Raw genomic sequence first — 26188 nt, 5'->3', positions numbered from 1 at the left:
TGCTGGAATTCAATTTTCAAAGGGCTTTTAGAATAAAAAGATCATTATGGTGAATATCCTGGCAGTGTGTTTTAGGGCAGTGCTTTTGTCTTATGCCAAGCCTCATCCATTTGGGGGATTGTAATCCCGAAAAACATCATAAGAAAAATTTAAGTTTAAATATACGTTATGATGTTTTCAATAATATAACAACTGTGATAACTTGTGCTTGCTTTATACTTTTTTCCCTCTTAAACTATCAAGTAATTTTTGAATAATTAGGTACCAGGTTAAAGTTATTTTATGTAGTTTCTAAAAAATTGATAATATGCATGGGTCATTGATCTTGATATTTAGATATGGCAATTTATAGTGTGTGTGGGTGTATAGACAGGGGGGTTATTTTCAACTCTCAAACGTAAGAAGCACAATGTGGCAAGAAAGATTGACTGGACTTGCACTCTTGAGTGTCCACTGAATTTTATTGATCATAGCCAGAAAAAAAAATGCGGGGTGTGCATGTGACACCTTTTTAAGCGAATCACGGAGAGTAGTTCCATAACACAAAATAATTCTGAAATCAGGCTCCATCGATAAACTTCAGTGGACACTCATGGGATTTCGTTAACTTGTTATAATTCATGAGTAAACCAGATTTTTAAAAAAAACTGAAAAAAATGGGGGGGGGGGTTTGAACCCCTAACCCCCTCCCCCCTTTTGACTACAGCCCTGATATTGGAGTCTGATTTCTGTCAAAGTGTATTGACACAGTTTTCAAGTGTTTCCAACAGATGTATTCTTTTGTAACTATAAATGACCAATTAACAGTCATTTTCAGTTATTTGAAGACTTGAAACTTTGTAACTAAAGTAGAAATTTGAATTAATTAAGTTTATATAAAAAATATAGAATGAACCATACTATTTAAATTATTTTGTGTTATGGAAGTGCTCTTCATGAATCACTAAAAAAAGGTTTCACCCTCTCCCCCCACCCCAAAAGTTTTTCTGGCTACGGCCCTGGGTACATCTATACAGGAGAATTAATGCAGTTTGACACCATTGCTATAGCACAAGGCTATGGAATTATGGAAGTTGTACCAGCACTTTTGGCAGACAAGCCATGTGAAACTACAACTCCCACAATTCCATATCATTGAGCCAGGGTATTTAAAGTGGTGTCAAACCTCATTTGGTGTTGCCAAAACTCTGGTTTTCCAAATACAGTATTTTGGACTTCAGCTCCCAGAATAAGTAATCATTGACCAAAACAGCACAGGTTTCTGGGATTGAAATCGAAAATACCTGTAGGACCAGATTTTGGGAATCACTAGTGTTGATGAACCATCTGAGAATAGAGTTCTAGATCCGGAACAGACACAGAGAAATGACCTGGGAAAGCAGTGACAGTTTCTTCTGGACATGGCTAAAGAAAAGCCTTTAGTCCTACTGTAGATAGGCCATAGGCCATATAGTAGCTCAAGGGAGCCTACAAATTCCAAGACTGACTATATTCATAATCCATGAATCATCCACACTTATGAAAGGGAAACCAATGAATGTGGTAGGTGGGCCGACTATTTAACGTTCCTTCTTTCTCCTCTGTAGTGAATGTGACTCTGGACCCAGAGACAGCATGTTCCAGGCTTATTCTGTCTCGGGACCTGAAGAATGTGAGAATGTTAGGATGTACTCCTCATTCGTCTAACGTATTTCCCCGGGGGGCCTTTGTGTTGGGCCGTGAGAGATTCACTTCTGGAAGACATTGCTGGGGAGTAAAAGTTTCCTCAGACCATTGGGCTGTTGGGGTCTCAAGAGACTCTGTCAGAAAGAAGGAAAGTATCAACCCAAATACCGATGACTCGATCTGGGCTGTAGGGGTAAAACGAAATAAAAACTTTGATTCTGTAGTGTGCATTTTCCCTGAAGTTGACTCTTTTTGTTTAAAAAGGTATATCCATAAGTTTATTGTGGTCCTGAATTACGAAGAGGGTCAGGTGGAATTTTATGATGACAATGCCAAAGAATTCATCTATGCTTTTAGTTCAATATCATTATCTGGTGAGAAAATCCGACCCTTTTTCTTCGTACCCAATGATGGGTCCCTGAAGTGCTAATCATTGGAGAGAACCAACCCTCATCCACAGTCCCATCAAAGGGCTTGCTAAAACCATGCTTCCATTTCGCGATCTTGAGGATGAGCATCTTTTTATCTGCAAAAATGCAAATAAGAAGAAGTTAGGAGACCCCTTTGGTTACAGATACTTTTCTTTCCATTTGAGGGTTTGACTTCCCATCTTCTGCTTTTCTATTTTTGCCTCATGATGTTTTCAAAGGCACAGGGCCCTCCACTGGGTTTGGGGGGGGAAATCAGAACCAAAGAAGGAGAAAATATAGCTGCTCTTTTGCAATAAAGGGAATGATGTGCATAATAAAACAAGTAACAGTTGCAATGTTTTGATATAAAGGGTATTGCTCCTCCCAGCTTTCAGTAATTAAAAACAACATGTTAACATTAAGTTTTACAAATTGAATAGTGTTGTTAAAATGCTCCTGCAAACTAATTCAATATACTGTATAATTACTAATAAAAATTAATAAATACAGCATACCACTCTGCACAGAGTGCTGTTTCATGATTTAAATCTCCAAAGCCTGTCTGCGCACAAAAAACCTTCTCCTACCATCAGAAAGAAAGAAAGAAGGAAAGATGACAAAAAGACTGGAAAATGCCAACCCCTAATGATCTTAGCTGAAACCAAATGCCTTGTGGCTGTGCATCAAATTCAAGAAGAAAGTGGGAATAAAAAAAGAACAGAGAAAAGACAAATCATCAAGGAGGAGTATGTACACACACACACACACACATATATATATAGCCTAAGGTTGCAGGAACAGCATAAGGAAAGCTAAAGCTGAGAATGAATGGGAGCAACAAAAAAAAGCCCCACGGGGAGATGGTGGCGGGGTATAAATAAAGTTGTTGTTGTTGTTGTTATTATTATTATTATTATTGACACAACGACTTTGTATGACACAGCAAACAAGATAGATATGCTGGATTTCGTTTCACAAAACCACAAGTCGAACACTTCCCAAGTGTCTAGGACTGTGTGATGTATTTTCGGATGATGCGTGCAGATCCCAGCAGGGTGGCCTTTTGCAGTTGGCAGATCGTAATTTTGTCAATGTCTATTGTTTCCAAATGCCGGCTGAGATCTTTTGGCACGGCACCCAAATAATAATAATAATAATAATAATAATAATAATAATAATTATTATTATTATTATTATTATTATTATTATTATAAAAACATTTTTCAGGTTGCATCCACAGTGTAGAATTATTGCAGGGTGACACCATTTTAACTGAGTGCTTTGGGGTCTCGGAAATAGTTTTACAAGCCTTCTCAGCCAGGAGTGCTGGTGCCTCTCCAAACTACATCTCCCACAATTCAATAGTACTGAGTCACGGCAGTTAAAGTGGGATCAAGTGGCACTCATTCTACAGTGTAGTGATGCAACCTAACAGATACATTTGAAGAAGAAGAATTGTTAAGGAAATGGTAAGAGATGGTAAAATGCTATCAGATTATAACAAAAAGGTTGTTGAATTTTTCCAGGCTGTATGGCCATGTTCCAGAAGTATTCTCTTCTGATATTTCACCCACATCTATGGCAGGCATCCTCAGAGGTTGTGAGGCCAAATGCAACATTCACACTTGCCTCAGGCAGACAAGAGTTCTTTCTCCCACCCTGGACATTTCAGAGATGTAGAAACCCCACTTGTCTAGTTTCCAGCAGACCTCACAAGCTGCCATGGATGCCTGCCATAGATGTGGGCGAAACGTCAGGAGAGAATATTTCTGGAACATGGCCATACAGCCCAGAAAACATAAAACAATCTTGTGATCCCAGCCATGACAGCCTTTGACAACACATATAACAAAAAGAGCTGCCTTTTAGGGTACCCAGTTCCTTTGAGCTTTTGCTATGGTCTTCATTGGTGGTCTCCCACCCAACACCAACCAGGACTGATCCTCCTTAGCTTCCAAGGTGGATGCATTGAGGCCTTTGGAGACCCCACTTACTCTATAAAGATGGCTTCTTTTTAAGTTCCCTCTGAAATACACACTTCTCTTGGCATGTGGTCTCCCATTTAAGCACCAACCAAGGCTTTCCCTGCTTAGCTTTCAAAATCAGACAGAGATCCCATGGGTTTCCTAGGGTTTTCTTAGGAAATAAATGCTCAGAGGTGGCTATTAGAGTCCCTTACTCTGAAAAGGAGCCTAAGGCACCTGCCATTCCTTGGCGGTCTCCCATTGAAGCACCAACCAGAGCCAACCCTACTTAGCATCCAAAATCAGACCGGATCTGGTGCCTTGGGTCCAGTTCCTTCCAGCTTTGCTCTGGTTTTTCTTGGTGGTCTCTCATCCAAACACCAACCAGTTCTGACCCTGCTTAGCTTCCTAGATGAGACTGGTTTTGGTGTATTGGAGTATTTGGAGACTCCACTGATTTCGTAGAGTTTTCTTACAATTTTACAAAAACTGTCCAGACCCTCCTAGAAAACAGCAACTTTTACTTTCAAGGCAGGAAAAATAGATGGAGGAGGCAAAAGAATGGTTTACCCCAAGGCAGCGTTCTTGCACTGACCTTGTTTTAACTATCAGCCACAGCCACCACTGTGCTGATGACCTTGGCCTAACAACACAAGCAAAAGACTTTGAATCAGTTGAAAACCAATTTACTAATGCCCTGAAAGATCTCTCCAGATACTGCAAAGATAACCACCTGAAGCCTAATCCTGCCAAGACACAAGTATGTGCTTTACACCTATGTAACTGTGAAGAGTGTGTTATAGTGCTGAGCTGCTGAACTTGTGGACCAAAAGGTCCCAGGTTCAAATCCCGGGAGCGGAATGAGCGCCCGCTGTTAGCCCCAGCTCCTGCCAACCTAGCAGTTTGAAAACATGCAAATGTGAGTAGATCAATAGGTACCACTCCGGCGGGAAGGTAACGGCGCTCCAAGCAAGCATTCCACATGACCTTAAAGGTGTCTACAGACAACGCCGGCTCTTCGGCATAGAAATGGAAATGAGCACCAACCCCCAGAGTCGCTTACGACTGGACTTAAAGTCAGGGAAAACCTATACCTTAACCGTGAAGCCAACAGGAAATTGAAAGTTACCTGGGAGGCAGGCCTGGAGGCAGGGGGTTCACCCCCCCTCCCCCCGAAATTTTTCAGGTTAAAAAAAAAACATGGTTTACTCATGAATTTTAACTGGTTAACCAAATCCTAATGCTAAGTCTATGAGACGCAAAAAAATTAAGAGTCCCTCCAGGCACTATCTCAAGCAGATATTGACAGGTCTGTAGCGGGGGCGGGATTAGGGGTTCAACCTCCCCTTGAAATTTAAAAAAAAAAAAACCCTATTTTTTTCTGGCTACGGTCTTGTTGGGAAGGCCAAAAGCTCAAACACTGTTCTCATCCTAAATATCTTGGTGACACCTTAGATTGAACACTAACATTTAGGAAACACTGCATGAACACCAAGCACAAAGTAGCTGCACGCAATAACATCCTGCGGAAACTTACTGGCAGCACATGAGGTGTAAACCCAAAATTAAGAAGAACATCAGCCCTGGCCTTGGGGTTGTTGTATGTTTTCCGGGATGTGTGGCCATGTCCCAGTGAGGCGGGGGGGGTTAAGGAACCCCAGGAAATACCATATATGGGCAGAGATGGCGACAGCTAGCGACCCGGGTGCATAAACTCACAGAAACATGTGACTTCTGGGAAATCATGTGTTTCTGAAGAAATGAAAGCTATAGATAAACAAACAGAGCATGCGTACGCAGGCGCTCTGAAAGATTTGTGAGCACGGCACAAAAAGGGTGCAGCCGGCCTGCTGGTCAGCACAGATTGGGCAGCGTCACAACTCTAAGCCAATGAATTTGCTTGTGGGCGGGCATAACCCGAACCCTGTAGTGTGTATAAATGTTCACTCAGCATGTCACTGGGCGGTTCCCCTGGAGAAGCACTTACTTTGTGCTAGGGGGACCCCTAGTGGCCATTAGCGAAATAAAACTGCTTTCTGGGAAATTCCTTCAGTTGTCCGTCTTCAAAATTCCTCCACTGCGCCAACAAGAACCGTAGCACGAAGGTTCCGCTACATTTTCTGGTGACCCCGACGTGATTTTTTCCTATAAGACGGGCCAGGAGATTTGGAGACGGATCCCGTTGGCGGGACGGCCTCAACTCAGCGGTGGGGGCCTGAGGCAACTACCGTGAGACGAGAAGGGGCCCCTGAATACTACACGACCGGCTGCGGTGCTTGCCTCTGATTGCCAACGCCGACTGACGGTGAGAGCTGCAACATCAGCGAGGTTCCACAGAAACCGGCTAGGAGGAAAAGGATCCAGGGGAAAAAGCCCAGGGGCGAAGGTTGGTCCGACGTCTACAGAAATCTGGCAAGTATAGGGGTTTGCATGAGATATTAAGGGAACGCCAGCGCTGGGAGGGACAAAAAAAAAAAAAAGTTCCCAGGGAGGTAGAAAGGGGTTCTGTCTTGTGTTTCCTGACGCATGCCGTGAGTGGCCGGGTGCCCAGGCCAGGACAGTCCCCTCTATTAGGCAGGATGGGAGGGAAAAATTCAAAGAGCTCCACTCCCTTACAATGCATCTTAGATAATTTTGGCTCTTTTGCTAGCAGAGCCGTAGCAGGGAATCCAAGGGACCTAAGAGATTATAGACTGAGAAATTTGTGTCAGGGAGAATGGCCAGATTTTGGTTTAGGTTGGCAAGTAGAAGGAACGTGGGATCTGAAACTGATCCGAACAGTGGAAGAATATTGTGCTGTGAATCATCCGAACCAGTGGGTCTATATTGCTACGTGGGAACGGGTAGTTAGAGAAGATCCAGGTTGGGTTCGACAGTGCAGGAATGGCAAATGTATGGTGGTGAAGAAGGAGGGGAAAAAGAAGGAAGTTTTCCAATCCAATGAGGAGGACTACCCAGATTTACAGTTGAGTGTACAGGCTAGACAACAGGAATTATTGCCGCCACCCTTGCCACCGCCCCCCCCACCCCAGGGAACAGCCCCCACACTAGGAACGAGACCCCCACCCTACTCTTCGGAGTCAACCGAAGCGGCCAAGAAACACTATCCTAGCCTAGAAAAATATCAGGAGGAAACAAAGGAAAAGAAGAAGTCACAACGGATGCCCAGTGGTGCTTCTCCGGCACAAACTCGGAGACATGGAGCTCCGGTGTGGTCTGGTGATTCACCGACCGGACCGGCCCTCCAGATGCCCTTGAGAACGGTGCCTGTGATAAACAACAGGAATGAGATAGTTCAAGCATACCAGGTAGTGCCTTTCAGTAGTAGTGACATTTTGAATTGGAAAAATAATACTCCACCTTATAGTGAAGAACCCCAAGCTATGGCTAGGCTATTGGAAGGGATTATGGCAACCCATAATCCCACCTGGCAAGATTGCAGACAATTGTTGAATATGTTGTTCACATCAGAGGAGAGAAGAGCAGTGTTGAATAATGGGGTAGCCATAGCCCAGGTTGGTGCCCCACAAGATGGTGATGCAGCCGAGTGGGGAGCACAGAGGTTTCCTGTGGAAATAGATCCCCAATGGGACACCGCAGAAGAAGGACATTTGCAGAGACTGAGAGGATTCCAGCGTATATTGGTAGAAGCGGTAAAGAGGGGCCCGCCGCGACCCGTCAACATTGTAAAAATTCAGGGAGTGGTACAGGAAAAATCTGAGTCACCAACAGCCTTTTTGGAAAGGCTGGAGGCAGCATATAGAAAGTATAGCCCGTATAATTTGGAGGATGAAAACGGTAGGAGGGCGATTCAACAGTCTTTTATCAGTCAAGCGGCTCCTGACATCCGGAGAAAGATTCAAAAGCAACCAGGATTTCTAGGAAAGACTATGAATGAATTGTTGGCACTCGCAGATCAAGTTTATATGGCGAGGGACCAGGTAGAAGAAGAGAAGAAGGACAGGAAGAAGAAGCAGGAATACCAAGCATTAGTTACCATGATGGAACAAAGTGCAAGTGGACAGAGAGGAAGAGGAGGATATGCCAGAGGGGGACAAGGAGGAAGAAGGGGGCCCCCTCGGAGGTTAGGTCGAGACCAATGTGCTAAATGTAAGAAGTTTGGACACTGGAAAGGTGAATGCCCAGAAGGAAGAGAAGGAAGAGAAGGAAGTCAGGAAGGACCGAGAGAAAGAGGAAGGCCTGAGAGAGGAAGAAACCCAGGAAGGGGAAGAGGGCGTGGGAACTACGTACCTTTTCCTGCAAGAGAGGTGATAGCTGCAGCAGCTGTGATGGAAGAAGAATGGGAAGATATGGATGGAGGAGAGGAATGAGGAAGCCAGGCTCTTGTTTTGTTGGACCCCGGGGAGCCGATGGTCACACTTGAAATCGGGGACCAACAATTGGACTTTTTAGTGGACACAGGTGCCGAAAAATCAGTAGTAAATACAAAAATTAGTCCACCAACTCGGGAAACTACGAAAGTAATAGGGGTGTCTGGGAAGACCCAGAAGTGCCCCTTCCTTAAGGAACGCACCTGCAATCTGGCCGGACATCAGGTCAAGCATAAGATGTTATATCTCCCAGACTGCCCAGTCCCTTTATTGGGAAGGGACATTTTATCAAAATTACAAGCTCAACTCCAGTTCATGAAGAATGGACAAGTGGAGCTATCATTTCCCATGGAAGAGGAATGGAGACTGTTTCAAGTTAGGATTTTTACTGAAGAAATACAATGGCCATGGCATGAGACTCCTTTAGTGTGGGCAGAAGATAATCCTCCAGGATTAGCTAAATATGTTCCACCGGTGGTGGTGGAAGTGAAAAGAGGAATGGGGCCCATATGCAAGCCACAGTATCCCGTCAGTCGAGAGGCAGTGCAGGGGATCAGAAAGCATCTAGAGCGACTTCTGCAGCATGGGATATTGGTACCATGCAGTTCCCCATGGAACACGCCCCTGCTCCCAGTCAAGAAACCAGGAGGACAAGGAGAATATCGCCCAGTTCAAGATTTGCGGGCTGTAAATCAAGTCACCGTTCCCCTAACCCCGGTAGTGCCAAATCCATACATCATGATGAGTCTAGTACCAGCATTTGCCAAATGGTTTACTGTATTGGATTTAAAGGATGCATTCTTTTGTATTCGATTGGCCCCTGTATCCCAACCGATCTTTGCTTTCCAGTGGGAATCTCAGCAGTCAGGGCAAAGGACCCAGTATGTTTGGACACGCCTTCCTCAGGGGTTCCGGGATAGCCCGACCATTTTTGGTCAAGCCCTGGCCAAAGACTTACAGGATTTTGTAATACCTAAGGAAGAGGGAATTTGGCTTCAATATGCAGATGACCTGCTTATCGCTTGCCGGACACTAGGGGGCTGTAAAGAGCATACTTTGAGATTTCTCAAGACATTGGAAGAAAAGGGTTACAAAGTGTCAAAGAAAAAGGCCCAGTTGTGCTGTCCCACGGTGAAATATTTGGGGTTCCATCTGACCGAAGGAAAGAAGATGTTAGGAGCTGAAAGAAAGGAAGTTGTTTGTGCCATCCCCACTCCCAGTACCCGGCGACAGGTGCGGGAATTTTTGGGATCAGCAGGATATTGTAGACAGTGGATCCCCAACTACGCCGTGTTGGCTAAGCCACTGTACCAGGCTACGAGAGGTGGAAGAGAAGATCCATTTGAGTGGACAGAAGAATGTCAACAGGCATTTAAGGCATTAAAAGAAGCATTGATGTCATCTCCAGCATTAGGACTGCCCGATTTGGAAAAACCATTCACTCTGTTCGCTGCAGAGCGGGAAGGAACAGCGGTTGGAGTATTGACCCAACCACTAGGTTCATGGCAAAGGCCGATTGCCTACTTGTCAAAGCAATTGGACACAGTGGCTCGTGGATTGCCACCTTGCCTGAGGGCTGTGGCAGCATCAGTAGATTTAATCAAAGAAGCGAATAAATTGACCCTAGGACAGCCACTGACAGTTAAGGTGCCCCATAGCGTTAAGGCACTGTTAGACATTAAGGGACCGCGCTGGCTCACAAGTGAGAGGTTAATGAAATATGAGGGATTGTTGTGTGACAACCCACTGGTGACCCTGGAGACTTGCTCCACTCTGAATCCGGCCACCTTGCTCCCGACTCCAGGAGACACCACGATCCATCAGTGTGCCCAGGTGATGGATGAGGTATTCTCCAGTCGACCGGATTTGAAGGATGTGCCACTAACTAAGGTGGACGACACTCTGTTCACAGATGGAAGCTCCTTTATGGAAAATAATCAAAGACACTCAGGTTATGCGGTTGTTCGGTGGGGGGGAGAGACGCTGGAAGCAGAGTCACTGCCCCCGGGGACTTCTGCCCAGAAGGCCGAATTGATTGCCCTGACCCGAGCGTTGGAATTGTCAAGCGGAAAGCGGGTTAACGTCTACACAGACTCAAAATATGCCTTCACCACCCTCCACGCACATGGAGCACTGTACAAGGAGCGCGGGCTCCTCACGTCTGGAGGAAAGTGCGTGAAACATGCTGGAGAGATTGTGGATCTCCTGGAGGCGGTTTGGAAGCCAAGGCAGGTGGCTGTGATGCATTGTAAAGGGCACCAACGTGGAGACGATCCCGTAGTGCAAGGAAATAGGCAGGCTGATCTGGCAGCCAAAGAGGCAGCTAGGCTGCCCTATATTGAACATCAGGTAATGGCCCTACAGGTAGAATTAACTGAACATAACATTACATATACACCAGAGGAAGAAGAATGGGCCTTAAAGGAGAAGGGTCAGTGGTCAGGAGAACTCATAGTGATGCCAGACGCCCGTGTCTACGTCCCTAAGGACTTGGCATGGCACTTAGTCCAACACATGCACCAAAACACACATTTAGGAAAAATGGCATTGGCAAATCTGCTAGGACGACAGTTGTATATCGATGGATTACATAGCCTAACGGCAGCAGCAGCCCGAAGATGCTGGACATGTATCAAAAATAACCCCAGAGAAGGACCCCTCAAGCCACCAGGAGTCCAACATGTGGGTGGGGTACCCTTTGAAGCTTTAGTCACTGACTTTACAGAAATGCCCCCATACAAAGGATACAAATATTTACTGGTGTTCGTGGACACATACACAGGATGGGTGGAAGCTTACCCTACAAGAACTGAGAAGGCTGTAGAGGTGTCAAGAGCTCTAATGAAAGATGTTATTCCCAGATTTGGCATACCCTTAGAAATTGGATCAGATAATGGCCCCGCATATATTCAACAGGCTGTGCAAGGATTATGTAGAATTTTGGGCATAAAGTGGAAGTTACATTGTGCATATAGACCCCAATCTTCTGGAAAAGTGGAAAGAATGAATAGGACATTAAAGGCTCAGCTTGGGAAACTTTGCCAAGAGACAGGATTGCCGTGGACGGTGGTTTTGCCCATGGCATTATTAGGAATCAGATGTACACCACACAAACGGACAGGACTCTCCCCTTTTGAAAGACTCTATGGACGACCCCCTTTGAACTTGAAGGGAGCCTTAGAGACAGGAGCTGAGCAGCACCTCATAGGAGAGAAACAGACATTGGCCCAGGTTCAGGCTTTGGGCAGACAAATGCAGCAGTTAGAAAAATACATTTCTGAATTGAACCCACCATTCCCTACCACACCTCTACATTGTTTTTCACCAGGTGACGAGGTTCTGGTCAAGGATTGGAAGATTGAGCCATTGGGACCCAAGTGGCGAGGACCCTATGTTGTGCTCCTGTCTACCCCCACTGCAGTGAAGGTGAAGGAGATTAAGCCGTGGATACATTACACCCGTGTAAAATTAGCACCTGAGGAGTGGCGGACGGAGCGAGTTCCTGGTGAGGACCTGAGACTCAGGATCATCCGGCAACTCCCTAAGGGGTCAACAAGGCCATGAAGCTGATCCCTTCGGGTGCAACGGAGCGTCGGTGGTCAAGTATGTCGCAGCATGGCCCAACAAAGGCGCTCTCCGGGAGATGGTGGCTAGACATTTTGAGAGGAAAAAGTGGGAGACAAGCTATGAGGAGGGGAGGAAAGCGCACTGTGTTTGGTATATTATTTGTGCTGAGTTTTATTCTCTCTTTTGGAAAAAGAGCACATGGGAATTGGATAAAAGAACATGCCAATTATATGTTTGAGCAGCACGGGAAAGAGGTAGCATTAATATATGAACACCCCCTCACCGTAGGAGATTTTTCATTTCTTCCCGATTTAATTGATGAACCACAGATTGTGTTGGAGGGATTGTCCAAGGCTCAGGAGGGTCCACCTACCGTGTTTTCTAGCATACCGCAAAGGATAAATAAAACTCGGTTTCGACGGTTTAGATACCATACCTCCACCAGGGGTTTGTGCTTCTGTTGTGGAGGATCGGGAATATGGAATTCTGAGTGGAAACACTGGGGAACTAGGCAGGCGTTCTTTTCCCGATTAGGCAATTATTCCCATTGTCGAGACCGGTTCTATCTACATGGACGATTTAATACATCTTATGTCTCACGATTAAATCTAACCGCAACCGAGTGGGCTAGCATGTATCCAGATTATCCCACATTTAGTGTGAATGATTCTATTGAGGGCCTAAAATCTTATATGAACATACTGCAACAATTAACCCAACTGAGCCTAGGTAAAAGCCTCTGTCCGTTATGGCAAATTAGGGATCCAAATCTATGGTTTTTCTTTGATAAATGGGCCACAAATTATCACCCCGGCAACTACCAGTGTGTCGGTGTGGGTTATTTGACATTCCCAGTTCAGGTCTTACACAAAGGGCATCAGCGCCTGAAACGGGACATTGTGCAAACAGGCCCTCTAGGACCAGAATGCTCGGATGAGGTCATTATCAACAAGGCCCTGTCAGGTTCAGAAGCCTCCCGTGTAGGAGGAGGCCTGATCACAGGCTTGTTGACACTGGGTGCTTACCCAGGGATTGTAGCTCAAGCAAACCGTAGAAGTGTTCTAGGCCTGACTTGCCGCCTTGAAAAGTCCATAAATGCCACTGGTAAAATTTTCCGGGAAATCCAGTCTGAAGTAGAAGAAATCAGCCAGATGGCCCTACAGCATAAGTTGGCCCTTGACTACCTACTGGCGGCCAGAGGGGGGTTATGCGCCATGGTTAGAGGACGTTGTGTAGTGAAATTTCATAACTTGAATAATACTATTGAAGATGACATCGAGTCATTACAAAAGTTAATTTACAATAATGTCCAGGAGATAGAAGGTTGGTCTCCCTTCTCCTGGGTGACTAGCTGGTTACCCTCAATAGAATGGTTGAAGAACATATTGTTGGTAGGGATTTTAGGATTGTTCATTGTTCTCATAGTTATGTGTTGCACTCCAATAATGATGCAAATGTGTACTAGGTGTGTCACACAATCTTTACCTGAAAAAAAGATAGCCATACTCCAAGCCAAGCGGGATTGGATGGAACCATAATGCTTTGCTTCAGCTTTTGTACATGCGCTTCGCAAAAAGAAAATGGGGGAGTGAGGCGGGGGGGGTTAAGGAACCCCAGGAAATACCATATATGGGCAGAGATGGCGACAGCTAGCGACCCGGGTGCATAAACTCACAGAAACATGTGACTTCTGGGAAATCATGTGTTTCTGAAGAAATGAAAGCTATAGATAAACAAACAGAGCATGCGTACGCAGGCGCTCTGAAAGATTTGTGAGCACGGCACAAAAAGGGTGCAGCCGGCCTGCTGGTCAGCACAGATTGGGCAGCGTCACAACTCTAAGCCAATGAATTTGCTTGTGGGCGGGCATAACCCGAACCCTGTAGTGTGTATAAATGTTCACTCAGCATGTCACTGGGCGGTTCCCCTGGAGAAGCACTTACTTTGTGCTAGGGGGACCCCTAGTGGCCATTAGCGAAATAAAACTGCTTTCTGGGAAATTCCTTCAGTTGTCCGTCTTCAAAATTCCTCCACTGCGCCAACAAGAACCGTAGCACGAAGGTTCCGCTACACCAGAAGTATTCTGTCCTAACGTTTCGCCCACATCTATGGTAGGCATCCTCAGAGGTTGTGAGGTATGGAGAAACTAAGCAAGGAAAGTTTATATATATTTCTGCAAAGTCCAGGGTGAGAGAAGAACTCTTGTTGATAGGAGGCCAGTGTGAATGTTGTAGTTGATCACCTAAATTAGCATGGATTTCATAGGGTTTTCTGAGGCAAGAAATACTCCAAGGGTGGCTATTTGAGTTCCTTCCTCTGAAATGCAGCCCACAGCATGAGGGATCCCTTGTTGACCTCCCATCCAAGCATCAACCAAGGCCGAATCTGCTTAGCTTCCAAGACCAGGCGGGATCTGGTGCCTTTAAGGCTCCTTCCAGCATTTGCTCTGGGGCTGCCCCACAGCCAGGCTCCACCTCTGTTACTTAAAAAGCAAACACCCAGAACTCAGAATCCAAACTTACCTGCCTTTTTTTCTTTCCTGGTTCCGAGGAAGACAGCCATGGATGCAGAGGGTCCAGCCAACAGGCTCTGCGAGGAAGCGACTTGTCCCCTTTGCCTGGACTTCTTCAAAGACCCAGTGATCATAGATTGTGGGCACAATTTCTGCAGCAGCTGCCTGGCCAAGTGCTGGGGGGAGCCTGTCCCAGAGGCTTCTTGTCCCCAATGCAGAGAAAAGATTCCCCAGAGGACCTTCAGGCCCAACAGGCAGCTGGCCAACATGGCAGAACTGGTGCAGAAACTGCAGGAAGGAAGGAAGAAGGAAGAAGGGAGGAGAGATGCTTGCAAAATGCACCAGGAGCCCCTGAAGCTCTTCTGCCGAGAGGACGAGGCCCCCATCTGCACGGTCTGCGACAGAGCCAAGGAGCACCGAGGCCACAACGTGATTCCCCTGGAAGAAGCCTTCCAAGAGTACAAGGTTGGAAATCCCATCCACATATTTGGAGGGGAGGGGAGGGGTGGAGAGAGTGCATCTAACTCCAGCCATATACAATAGAGTCTCACTTATCCAAGACTCGCATATTCAAGGTTCTGGATTATCCAAGCCATTTTTTTAAAATAATTTTTTATTAAAGAAGAAAAAAAAGAAAAAAACGATTTATATACATAAAAGTGGGGTAACAATATAAGTATAGGAAAGTAGGGAGAACAACACTTACTCCACTGATTGAGCTCATCATGAAGCATAACTTTTTTTCTTTTATAGGAAAAAACCAAGCTCCAGCTGGAATCTCTAAAGAAAAAGAGGGAAGAGTTTAAGGGCCAGCGATATGTTCAAGAACTAAGAAGGAAAGACTATCAGGTAGACAATTGTTTTGGGGGCTGATGCAGTAAGGCTGTGTTTATTAAGGGGCAGCCACCTAATCCACTCTTTCAATGAGGAATGTTTTTTTCTTAGATTTGACATCATCATCATCATTTAATTACTTATTAATCGCCCTCCATCCACGATGCTCTAGGCGATTTACAAGATAACATTGTAAAGGATAAAAATACATACATACAAATATTGATAAAATTAACATAGATTAAAAGCTCTAGTAAAGAGCCAGGTCTTGAGTGCTAGGGTAAAAGGCCCTAACTCACGCATGGCTCTCATATAGGGCGGCAAGGCATTCCATAAGGCAGGGGCAGAAATAGAAAAAGCTCTGTGCCTGGTCCTTTCCAAGTGCACTTCTCTAGGACCTGGTATATAAAGTAAGTCTCGTTGGGATGGTCGTTGCGACCTCCGATGATGGGAGAAGGAGAGACGGTCCCTAAGGTACGATGGGCCCTGGCCGTAAAGAATTTTAAAGGTCAGAACTAGCATCTTATATTAGACCACGGGAATCAGTTGGAAGCCAATGCAGATGCTGCAGCACTGGTGTTATATGGCATTTCATGGGTGTTCTTGTGAGTAGCCTGGCTGCCGCATTCTGAACAATATGGAACTTTCGGGTCGTGGACATCGGAAGGCCAACATACAGGGCGTTGCAATAGTCCAGCCTAGACGTGACCGTAGCATGGATGAATGTTGCCAGAGCCTCATCAGATAGGGTGCCAGTTGCCTCGCTTGTCATAGGTGGAAAAAGGCCTGTTTGCTGGCAGCAGCGACCTGAGCTTCCATTGTCAGCTGCGAATCCAAAACGACACCCAGGCTCTTAACGGTAGGCGAAGGAGATAGGGCAGCACCATCGAAGGTGGGTTCTGTTACAGCCTCTGTTTTTATCAAATATACAAGTAGAGAGTCCATGTTTTAAGGTTTCAGCTGGAACCTTGTACAGAGGAAGGTTGGTTTTCCTACTCTAGAGAGCACTCAAAAAGCATCCTCGCTGTGCATGTCCAGTCTTTTCTCAAGAGTCCATTAAAATGAAAAGTGCAGCTCCCAGGATTTTATACCGTTGAGCCATGGCGCTTAAAATGGTGCCAAACTTTATTAAATCTACAGTGTAGATGCATCCTTCTACTGTGGGCCTTCCTTTACACTAAATATATTTTTCCTCAGACACAGTTAGACCTAGAGAAGATGATGATCAAATCCCTCTTTGAGGGAATGCAGAGATTTCTTGAGGAGAAACAGCATTTCTGCTTAGCTCAGCTGGAAGATCTGGAGAAAGAGATGGAGAAAAGGCAAGACAAAACCCTTGCCAAACTCACTGAAGAGATTTCCCAACTCACTTTGCTGATCAGAGAGATGGAAGAGAAGTGTCTGCAGCCAGCCAGTGATTTCCTGCAGGTGAGGTTTGACACACAGATTTCTTCCAGATCTTGAGATTAAATAAATCCTTGGAAAACCTTTTCTCTTTAGCCAAGAGGGAGGTAAAAATATACCTGGTATGCTCATGTATAAGACGAGGTCAGGTTTTAGGTCCAAATTTATGGATCATTCCCTATAGAGGGGAAAGCACGAGTGCCAACTCAGGGTGCCATCCACCCTTGGCCACCACCATCATTTCCCAATTCAGTATTCAAAAAGGCCAGAAGTAGCACCATGGTGGAGAGAATAGAGGCAGTCGGTGCTTCTTTTAGTGTCTCCTGGGATAGAGTAAATTGTCCCCCTTTGCCCTTCTACTCAGAAGACGAGATGGTTCCTTTTTATATATGAGTTAAGGTACAGTATTTGCAATGACCCATGGACAAGTTGAGCCAAGCCTTTTGGGTTGATGTTTAACTAAAATTTCTAGACTCAGACATAAGTATATAGGATATTTATTTTAGTCAAAGCCAATGTAAATTCCAGACTCCATTTATTCTTCATGAACTAATCCCTAAACTCCACAATGTAGAGAAAAGATTTAAAACTTACTTTACTATGATTTAAAATAATTTTATACGATAATATATAGGTGGCATTTAACTGCTGAACTAATAAATATCCAACTAAATTGCTGTTTATTGTGTGGCCAATCCAGAACAGGAATGGTCCAGACTCACCTTGTACGTCAGAGGTGTCTAACTTGTGGCCTTCCAGGTGTTTGGGCCTCTAGCTCCCAGAAGCCCTAGCCAGCTTGTCCAATGGCCAGGAATTCTGAGACTGAAGTCCAAAAACACTTGGAAGGCCACAAGTTTGACAGCACTCTTGTAGAAAGTATCAACCTGCAGTAGTGATGAGTTGGAGGTTACATTGTTTAGTTGGGCCAAAACAGTCACCTTATCATATCTCCAGATGTCCATAAATCTCTTTTCCTGGCCACCATGAGAATCCTGCGCTGACATCAGCAGAGGTGCTCACACAACCAGGGAGAAAGAGAGTGATGAACATGGGGAAACAGATTGGTGGCAGCAGACAAAATGGACAGTGGACTAATTTGCATCCGACCCAGTCTTGTTCTCCAAGTTGTGCCCAAAATGCAAGTTTGCTACAAAGTTTCAGCAAAACTAGAGTATTCCCCAACTTTCCTTAATGTAGGGATAAACTACATAACCTGCTTCATTCCACAATAAGGACCAAATGTCCCCAGATGTCATAAAAGACAACCAGGAGCGACTTAACACACTAAGTGTGGGCTATTGAGCCTATGTAGATAAGCCCTCAGATGAGAACAAAACTGTGTTTATTGGGTTTGTGAGTGACCTATTTTTCTCTTGTTCCCTTTTAGGGCATCAAAAATTCCTTGGTCAGGTACGGTTATGACGGTTTCTCTACTCACCTGCTATTTCAGGGAAAAGTTCAGTCACATTGGAATCTATTTGGAAAGTTTCCCCTAGTCCTTTAGCCCCCCAGTCTTTTGTTACATGTTCATCATGTTCCAATAAATTTGGGCTTTGGTGTTCATTTGCATTTTTGTAAGTCACCATGACAGCTAACCAGTATAAGGGCAATTAATATTTGAAATTAATAAATAAGATCTTTATTCAAAAGACCTCAAGTTGTGAAATAGCAGATTGAGGCATCATTCCAAAATTTACCCTGGTCTCACATCCAGTATTGCCAAAAGACTAATGGAAACTGAGGTTTGGTTATTTTTTCTTAAACTTGACCATGTTCACTTCCAGATGTGAGAAGAATTTAGGAGGATACGTGCTTGATGTTTCTCCAAATTTGAACGAAAGACTCAAAATGACCTCTCAGAAGATCTCTGCTTTACAAAAAGCTACAGAGTCCTACAAAGGTACAAAGAATGGTATAATTTCTTCAAAAGTGTAACAAAGAAAGTTTTTAAGATCTAGTCAGGGCATGCTGTATATTATATTTTTGGACAGGTTTTTAAATTCTTTGAATGGTTCAATTGTGTATTTTTAAGAAGTCTTTTGTTTAATTCCATTTTAACTTTTGTATGCTTTGGGATTTAATTTGTATGATTTCTAGTGTTAACCACTCTGAGTTTCCTTTGGGAGAGAAGAAGCGGTCTATCAATACTAATAATAATAACACTAATAATAATAATTCTCTGTAGCATAATTTTAATGTTCCATTATGGATCCTGTGGAATTTGATTACATAATAACAATATAAATAGATAATTATCAGTGTGAAACAGTAGGAACTGTGATAATGCAGACACAGCAAATAGGGTCCATCTATACCACATTGGTATTTCCTTTATGAAAAAATGTGGGGTATAAATATTCCATACTGCTATCTTTTCCTTTGCTAGTAAAAAGGACATTTTAAATGGTTTGTTTTGCAATTTTGTTTCACATTTTTACTGTTTGTATAATGTTTTGATTTTTTAAATGTTTTAATTGCAAACGAATTGGTCTGAATTCATAAGAGGAATTTTGTGTAAGTTCTGAGAGTTTGTTTTTGTTCAGAAAATAATTGCTATAATTGTTTCCTTTCTTCTCCATGCAATAGAAAGTCTGGAGGAAGCTCTGATCAAGGCTGTTTGGGAGCAAAACGTCAACACAGGTGATGTTCTCAGACAGAAAGAGAATTTGCCTGAATTAAGGCATTGGAAAAGTTTGTCTGTTAATCCTGGAAGGCGAATTATGGAAATCATAATTTCACAACAATCCAGGTTATAATGCTGAGTTTAGTGTGGAAGCGTTTTCTGAGTATAAGACTTAACGTTATATATTTTGAGGCCTAAAGAAGTTTTCTAGCTGCCACAATCTGAAGCTCACTTAAAACTGCAATAAATGGTTAGTGTAGATTGGGCCCAAGGCAATCAAACCTCTGGCTAAAAGCAAATAACAAAAGTGTGATTTGGAGGTCATGTGACAGGCACCATTTATCACTGTGCTATCTCTGCATCCTTTGCTCAGTGGAGCAGGCCATTGATTGAGCAGGTTCAAAAGAAAGCCGCTATTTAAAAAAAAAAAAACGACACTGTTATATTGAATTTAATACTGTTAATATTTAATCCTCTTTTAATGTTCGCCTATTTGTATATATTAAATGATTATGCTGATGCTTTTATGTTAGGCTGCTTTGAGTCCCCTTCGGGGGAGATAAATAAATATAATAATAACAACAACAACAACATTGATGCATTACTTTCAGGATTTGCTTGGTATAAGATGGTCGTGTTGTTGTTTGGCAATCTGATTTATCATTTTGCTACCTTTCTCTCCTTATAACAGATTCTTGCATTCAAGCCCCAAAGAAAGGTAAATATCTGAAACAACCAAGGAGGGTACTGATGTTCAAGTTGTCCCAAGATTGCTTTTAGGAATTTTTAAAAAGTATTTTATGTGCTTTTAAAATGTTTTTCTCATTGTATTGGTAACTTGGTCAGAATTTCAAATTATAATTTGATAATTATCTAATTATAATTATCACCTTTCCCTCCTAACAGACTCTCTCAGTCAAGCCCCAAACAGAGGTAAGTACCTGCAATAATAACAGTAATACAAATAATAGTGCCTTTCTCTTATTTGAAACTACTAAATTAGCAACAAATGCAACTAAATTAGCAACAATTATTATGCGGGCCCTTGGGAAAACAACATTTTCTTTCTCCCCCAACCTTTGCCTTCCCTTGTTTCTTTTCACACCCTTTGTGCATCACTTCTCTCCACTATAATATAATAGCAGCCTTTCTCTGGGTGGGTGGGCAATAGGGGTCCCGTGTCCCCTTAAAGGGAGTCTGGCCACGCTGGGTCAGACTTCCTAAGTTACATTGTGGCATGAAACTCGGCCCATGTGTGGGCACTGAGAGCATTTTAAGTTTAGATTTTGTCTTACAGCTAAAAATAGCAGTATCCTAATGACTGGATACTGTTAAAGGTAAAGGTAAAGGTTTCCCCTGACGTTAAGTCCAGTCATGTCTGACTCTGGGGGTTGGTGCTCATCTCCATTTCTGAGCCAAAGAGCCGGCGTTGTCCGTAGTCACCTCCAAGGTCATGTGGCCGGCATGACTGCATGGAGCGCTGTTACCTTCCTGCTGGAGCGGTACCTATTGATCTACTCACACTGGCATGTTTTCAAACTGCTAAGTTGTCAGAAGCTGGAGCAACAGTGGGCGCTCACTCCACTCCTGGGATTTGAACCTGGGACCTTTCTTCCCCATCCCTCTCTATTCCCTCTGGGGGAATGAGTTGTTGCCTTGGCAAGCTCTGGCTGCTTATGCCATGTGTCCTGGGGGTCTTTTATCCTTATTGAAGTTTTTGTTTCTCATTTATTTATTTACAGTATTTATATTCCGCCCTTCTCACCCCGAAGCGGACTCGGGGAGGATCACATTGTATACATATAAGGCAAACATTCAATGGCATATACACATAGAACAAAGACAGAGGCAATTGAACCTTCTCCTAAGGGGATGTTCTGTTCTGGCCACAGGGGGAGCAACTGCTTCATCATCCACTGCGACAGCACTTCCTCATTCCAACAGTGGCTGGATGATTTTTATGGAGTCGTAAATTAGTTAAATTAGCCTCCCTACTTTCTCATTTGTTTGTGTCCCGCTTTTCTCCCTTCCCCTGATGTCTCTGGAAAAAAATGATCCAAATATTTCAGAGTATGGAAATGGGGAGTTGCTTGCTACGAACAGCATTATGACTGATCAGGAATAAGTTACATCATTTTCCTATATAGGAGGACCTACTGCTTGCCTCTGGGGGCTATAGCTCTTTGCATGGCGAGGTGGCCTGGCTCCCTTTGAGGGGACACGGGACCCCTATTGCCCACCCACACAGAGAAAGTTGGTGGTCTAAAAGGGGTTGATATGCCCTCCATGCATGGCAATTTTCACACCTACAGCCCTAAAGCTGAGGGGATGGTGAGCTTAGAAAGTCCTCCCATTGCCGCCAATGGTCCAAAAATTTTTGTTCTTTCCGACACGGGATAAAACTTCCATTTGGATAGGTGCCCCATTTCAGAAGCAGCAAACAAAAAATGAAAACAGGGCAAAACGGATAGTGATTCCATACAAATGCAGAAGACTACTACCTAGGTGCATCTATACTGTAGAATTGATGCAGTTTGACACCACTGCCATGGCACAAGGCTATAAAATCATGTGAGTTATAGTTTGATTAGTCACCAGCACTTTTGGCAGAGAAACCATGTGAAACTACAACTCCCACGATTCCATGTCATTGAGCCATGTTAGTTAAAAGTGGTGTCAAACCTCATTCGATGTTTCCCAAATTTTGGTTTTCCAAATATTTTAGACTTCAGTTCCCAGAATCACGGATCATTGGCCAAAGCACCTGAGGCTTCTCGGGTTGAAGCCCAAAATACCTGTAGGACAGGATTTTGAAAATCACTTGTGTAGATGAACTATCTGACAAAGGAGTTTTAGGTTTGGAGCAGATAAAGAAATGAGCTGGGAAAGTGGTGACATCACTCCTGAACAGGTTAAAGAAGATAGTTCCAATGATCTGGGAAGGGTGGAGGAGGTCGGGCCTACAAGTGAGAGCTTGTGTGATGTGGACGTGAAACGTGTGATTTGAAATTGTCTTGTCATTCAGCCAGAATGCCAGTAACAATGTTCATGGAGCATACATGAAGTATGCAGAAAATGGAATGTCAATTCTGAGGTGCATCTACTACACTGTAGAATGAATGCAGCTTGATTCCAGAGATACCTTGAAATAGCATATTAATCAAATCTGCAAAAATAAAATTGGCAAATGTGGAGGAGCGATTGTATTTGACCACTAGAAGAATGTGAGAGAATGGCCTCAAACTCATTGACAATGATTGAGAGGATGGAGCTAGAGTGTGTCCAGACACAAGTGTTTGTACATTGCTGATCGCGTTCAGTTCTGAGTCGAGTGCTGTTTGCTTAGAGTGAGAGTCAAGTCCTGTGTTCGTCTGCAAGTCTGTTTACTGCTTACAGTAAAACTTTGTATATAGTTTACTAACGTCTCTGGGTGTCACTTCGTTCTGCGTTCCACTGATTCCATCCAACTACTGCTGCGCTGCAATTACTCTGACAGTTGTTATACCCATGTTCTGCCTCTGGATTCCCCACAGGCCTTTCATATGATGCTCGGCTAGAAAGGTCCATGGTTGGACCCAGTAGAGATTCATATACAGGCTTGCCCTATACGGTCAGCCCTCCGCTTTCATAGGAGTTAGGAGTACAAGACACTTGTAAAAATGGGGAAAATATGAATATGAGGAAACCTTATAAATTCTACTTGTTTCACTTAGGGATTTGTGAGTCCTCCAGTGCAACTGTGGTCTCCTTCTGTTGGAAGTGGACCATAGAATCACGCTGGAGGACCTATGTATTCCTAGATAAATCTCTAGGTCCTCTAGCACAATTCTGTGTTGCACTTCTGCTCTAGGTAGGTCATATAGTAGCACAAGGGGACCTGTGGATTCCATTGATCATCCACATTTATGAAAGTGAAACCAATGAATGCGGTAGGTGGGCTGTATATTTAACACTCCCTCTTTCTCCTTCATAGTGTATGTGACTCTGGACCCAGAGACAGCATGTTCCAGGCTTATTCTGTCTGAGGACCTGAAGAATGCGAGAATATTAGGATGTACTCCTCGTCAGTACAATGATTTTCCCAATAAGTGTAATATATTTCCCCAGGAGGCCTTTGTGTTGGGTCGTGAGAGATTCACTTCCGGAAGACATTGTTGGGAAGTATATGTTTTCTCAGACCAGTGGGCTGTTGGGATCTCAAGAGACTCTGTCAGAAAAAAGGGAAATATCAACCCAAATACAGATGACTCAATCTGGGCTGTAGGGGTAAAACCAGGTAGACTCTGTGGTTCTGAAGTTTGCATTTTCCCTGCAGTAGGCTCTTCTTCTTTTAAAAAAAATATCAATAAGTTATATGTGGTCCTGAATTACGAAGTGGGTCGGGTGGAATTTTATAGCTATAAAGAATTTATCTATGCTTTCAGTTCAATATCGTTCTCTGGTGAGGAAATTCGACCCTTTTTCTGGGTACCCAATGATGGATACCTGATATGCTGCTAATCATTGGGGAGAACCAACCCTCATCCACAGTCATATCAAAGTGCTGGCCAAGGCTCTCTTTGGGGCACCCCACTGTCCAAACCAAAAGCAGGGGGAAGAGCTTCTATTTCTTCATCTTGAGGACAAGGATCTTTTATCTGCAAAAATGCAAATAAGATGTTAGAAGACCCCTTTGGTTACAGATAATTTTCTTTCCATTTGAGAGTTTGACTTCCCATCTTCTGCTTTTTTAAGGAGAAAATATAGCTGCTCTTTTGCAATAAAGAAAATGATATGTATATTTAAACATGTAACATTTGCAATGTTTTGGTATAAAGGGCATGGTTACTTTACAGCATTGCAACCAAATTGTACTTGCTTGAGTTAATATCTTTATTCCCATAACTTCCTGTTAATCTTCTTTCCTGTTTATCTTGATCACTGCCCTTGGTCATTATTTCCCTGATCTTAAGTCATGTGTTTTCTATTCCAAGTTGTTGTTTGTTGTTATGGATATTTACTTCTTGGGTCTGTACCTCACCTTCCTCCCAGCTTATGGTAATTGAAAACAAGATGTTAACATTTGGTTTTTAAAATTGAATTGTATTGTGAAAATGCTTCTGAAAACTAATTCCAATATACTGTTTAAAAGTTAATAAATATGGCATACCATTCTGCACAGACTGCTGTTTCATGATTTAAATCTGAAAGGCCTGTCTTCTGCCATCAGGAAGAAAGACAAAAGGAAAGGTGACAAAAGACTGGAAAATGCCATCCCCTAATGATCTTAACTGAAGCCAAAAGCCTTGTGGCTGTGCATCAAATTCAAGGAGAAAGTAGGAATAAAAAAATGACAGAAGCTAGGACAATTTGTTAAGGTGGAGTACACACACACACACACACACACACATATATAAAAGGTAAAGGTTTCCCCTGACGTTAAGTCCAGTCATGTCTGACTCTGGGGGTTGGTGCTCATCTCCATTTCTAAGCCAAAGAGCCAGTGTTGTCCGTAGACACCTCCAAGGTCATGTGGCCGGCATGACTGCATGGAGCACCATTACCTTCCCACCGGAGCGGTACCAATTGATCTAGTCACATTTGCATGTTTTCAAACTGCTAGGTTGCCAGAAGCTGGGGCTAACAGCAGGTGCTCACTCCGTTTCCTGAATTCAATTCTGCGACCTTTTGGTCTGCAAGTTCAGCAGCTCAGCACTTTAACGCGCTGCGCCACCGGAGTTTCCTTAGGGTAAGGATAAGTTGGAAATGACTGGAGGCACACAACAGCAACATGAAAGAGGAAGAGCTATTTACCGGGAAAATAAACTCTTGAGAGGAAAAAGTCTGTAATCCTTTACCGTTACATGGGACTCAGTCTGAAATGAGTTTCAATTCCAGGTTTCAGCTCCTGGTTTTCAAGTTGCATCTCCTGATCAAATTGTGAGGCAGACATAAAAGGAAGAGAATGTCTCTTCAGAATGAAGTTCACTGCCATCAAAAAGTAGAACTATAGACCAAAAAAAGCCCATTTTTTATTCAGCTGCAAAACTAAACACCCATTAAAGCTTCCCTCTCAACAGGTACAATTTGACATGCAATTCAGCTGAGTCCTTGGGTCTATCCTTTCTCCTGGAGAAATCCAATGGATACCACAATTTTTGTTCCTGGTTTATAAATTTTGTTTCCCAATTGCTTCTATCATAAAGATATGGAAAAGTTTATTAAACTGCAAAAACTTTTAACAAAAGGTTAAAAAAGGCACATTGAAAGGTTAAAAATGGCAGCCATAAAAACGATGCTTCTGCAGTATAACAACTACTTTAAAAAAAGTAAAAGGTAAAAGTTTTCCCCTGACATTAAGTCCAGTTGTGTCTGACTCTGAGGGTTCGTGCTCACCTCCATTTCTAAGCCAAAGAGCCAGCGTTGTCCGTAGACACCTCCAAGGTTGTGTGGCCGGCATTACTGCATGGAGCACTGTTACCTTCCTGCTGGAGCGGTACCTATTGATCTACTCACATTTGCATGTTTTCGAACTGCTAGGTTGGCAGAAGCTGGAGCTAACAGCGGGTGCTCATTCCGCTCCCTGGATTTGAACCTGCGACCTTTCAGTCCACAGGTTGAGCAACTCAGCGCTTTACATGCTGTTCCACCGGGGGCTCCAGAATAAATACTGCACAATTTAATAGGAAATGACACTTCCAAACCAGCAACAGAACATTTTTTTCAAATTTTGTTACATAGTAAAATCAAAAAAGTACAGACAACAAAAGAGGATTATCTGAAGCAATGGGAGATGCATCCACACTGTAGAATTAATGCAGTTTGATGCCGCTTTGACTGCCGTGGCTCAATGCTAGGGAATTATAAGTTTGGTGAAGCACCAGAAGTTTTTCAGAGAA

At 43.6% G+C, this 26188-nt stretch overlaps 3 protein-coding genes across 7 annotated transcripts in view; all 3 read left to right on the top strand.

Moving 5' to 3' along the window:
- Window positions 1–2597, top strand: part of LOC100552254 (zinc finger protein RFP) — a 30358-nt gene extending 27761 nt beyond the window's left edge. For all 5 annotated transcript variants that reach the window (XM_062969481.1, XM_062969484.1, XM_062969480.1 and 2 more), the window contains one exon: window positions 1587–2597. In XM_062969481.1, the coding sequence (XP_062825551.1) occupies window positions 1587–2095 (509 nt within the window). In that variant the 3' untranslated portion in view covers window positions 2096–2597. The remainder of the gene's footprint in view (window positions 1–1586) is intronic.
- A 3099-nt stretch (window positions 2598–5696) lies between these two features.
- Window positions 5697–13940, top strand: LOC134295943 (uncharacterized). The gene is given in 1 exon segment (XM_062969493.1): window positions 5697–13940. A coding segment is annotated over 1 exon segment (5316 nt). The 5' UTR covers window positions 5697–6618; the 3' UTR covers window positions 11935–13940.
- Window positions 13941–14437: 497 nt separating this feature from the next.
- Window positions 14438–24472, top strand: LOC103278046 (zinc finger protein RFP). The gene is made up of 9 exons (XM_008105674.3): window positions 14438–14914; window positions 15203–15298; window positions 16481–16711; window positions 18075–18097; window positions 18472–18587; window positions 19274–19327; window positions 20002–20028; window positions 20217–20243; window positions 23284–24472. The coding sequence occupies exons 1-9, from the start codon at window positions 14498–14500 to the stop codon at window positions 23808–23810; spliced, it is 1518 nt and encodes a 505-aa protein (XP_008103881.2). The 5' UTR covers window positions 14438–14497; the 3' UTR covers window positions 23811–24472.
- The last annotated feature ends 1716 nt before the right edge of the window (window positions 24473–26188 follow it).

Source organism: Anolis carolinensis, chromosome 2 (genome assembly GCF_035594765.1).
Source record: "Anolis carolinensis isolate JA03-04 chromosome 2, rAnoCar3.1.pri, whole genome shotgun sequence".
Classification (NCBI taxonomy): domain Eukaryota; kingdom Metazoa; phylum Chordata; class Lepidosauria; order Squamata; family Dactyloidae; genus Anolis; species Anolis carolinensis.
Note: the sequence above shows the minus strand (reverse complement) of the source record. Positions and strands in the feature narration are given on the sequence as shown.

Excerpts from the sequence above, each read along its gene's own strand:
- LOC103278046 (XM_008105674.3), top strand. The coding sequence starts at position 14,498 with ATGGATGCAGAGGGTCCAGCCAACAGGCTCTGCGAGGAAGCGACTTGT. Across the intron at positions 14,915-15,202 it reads AAGCCTTCCAAGAGTACAAG|GAAAAAACCAAGCTCCAGCT; the intron begins GTTGGAAATCCC and ends TTTCTTTTATAG. Across the intron at positions 16,712-18,074 it reads CAGCCAGTGATTTCCTGCAG|GGCATCAAAAATTCCTTGGT; the intron begins GTGAGGTTTGAC and ends GTTCCCTTTTAG.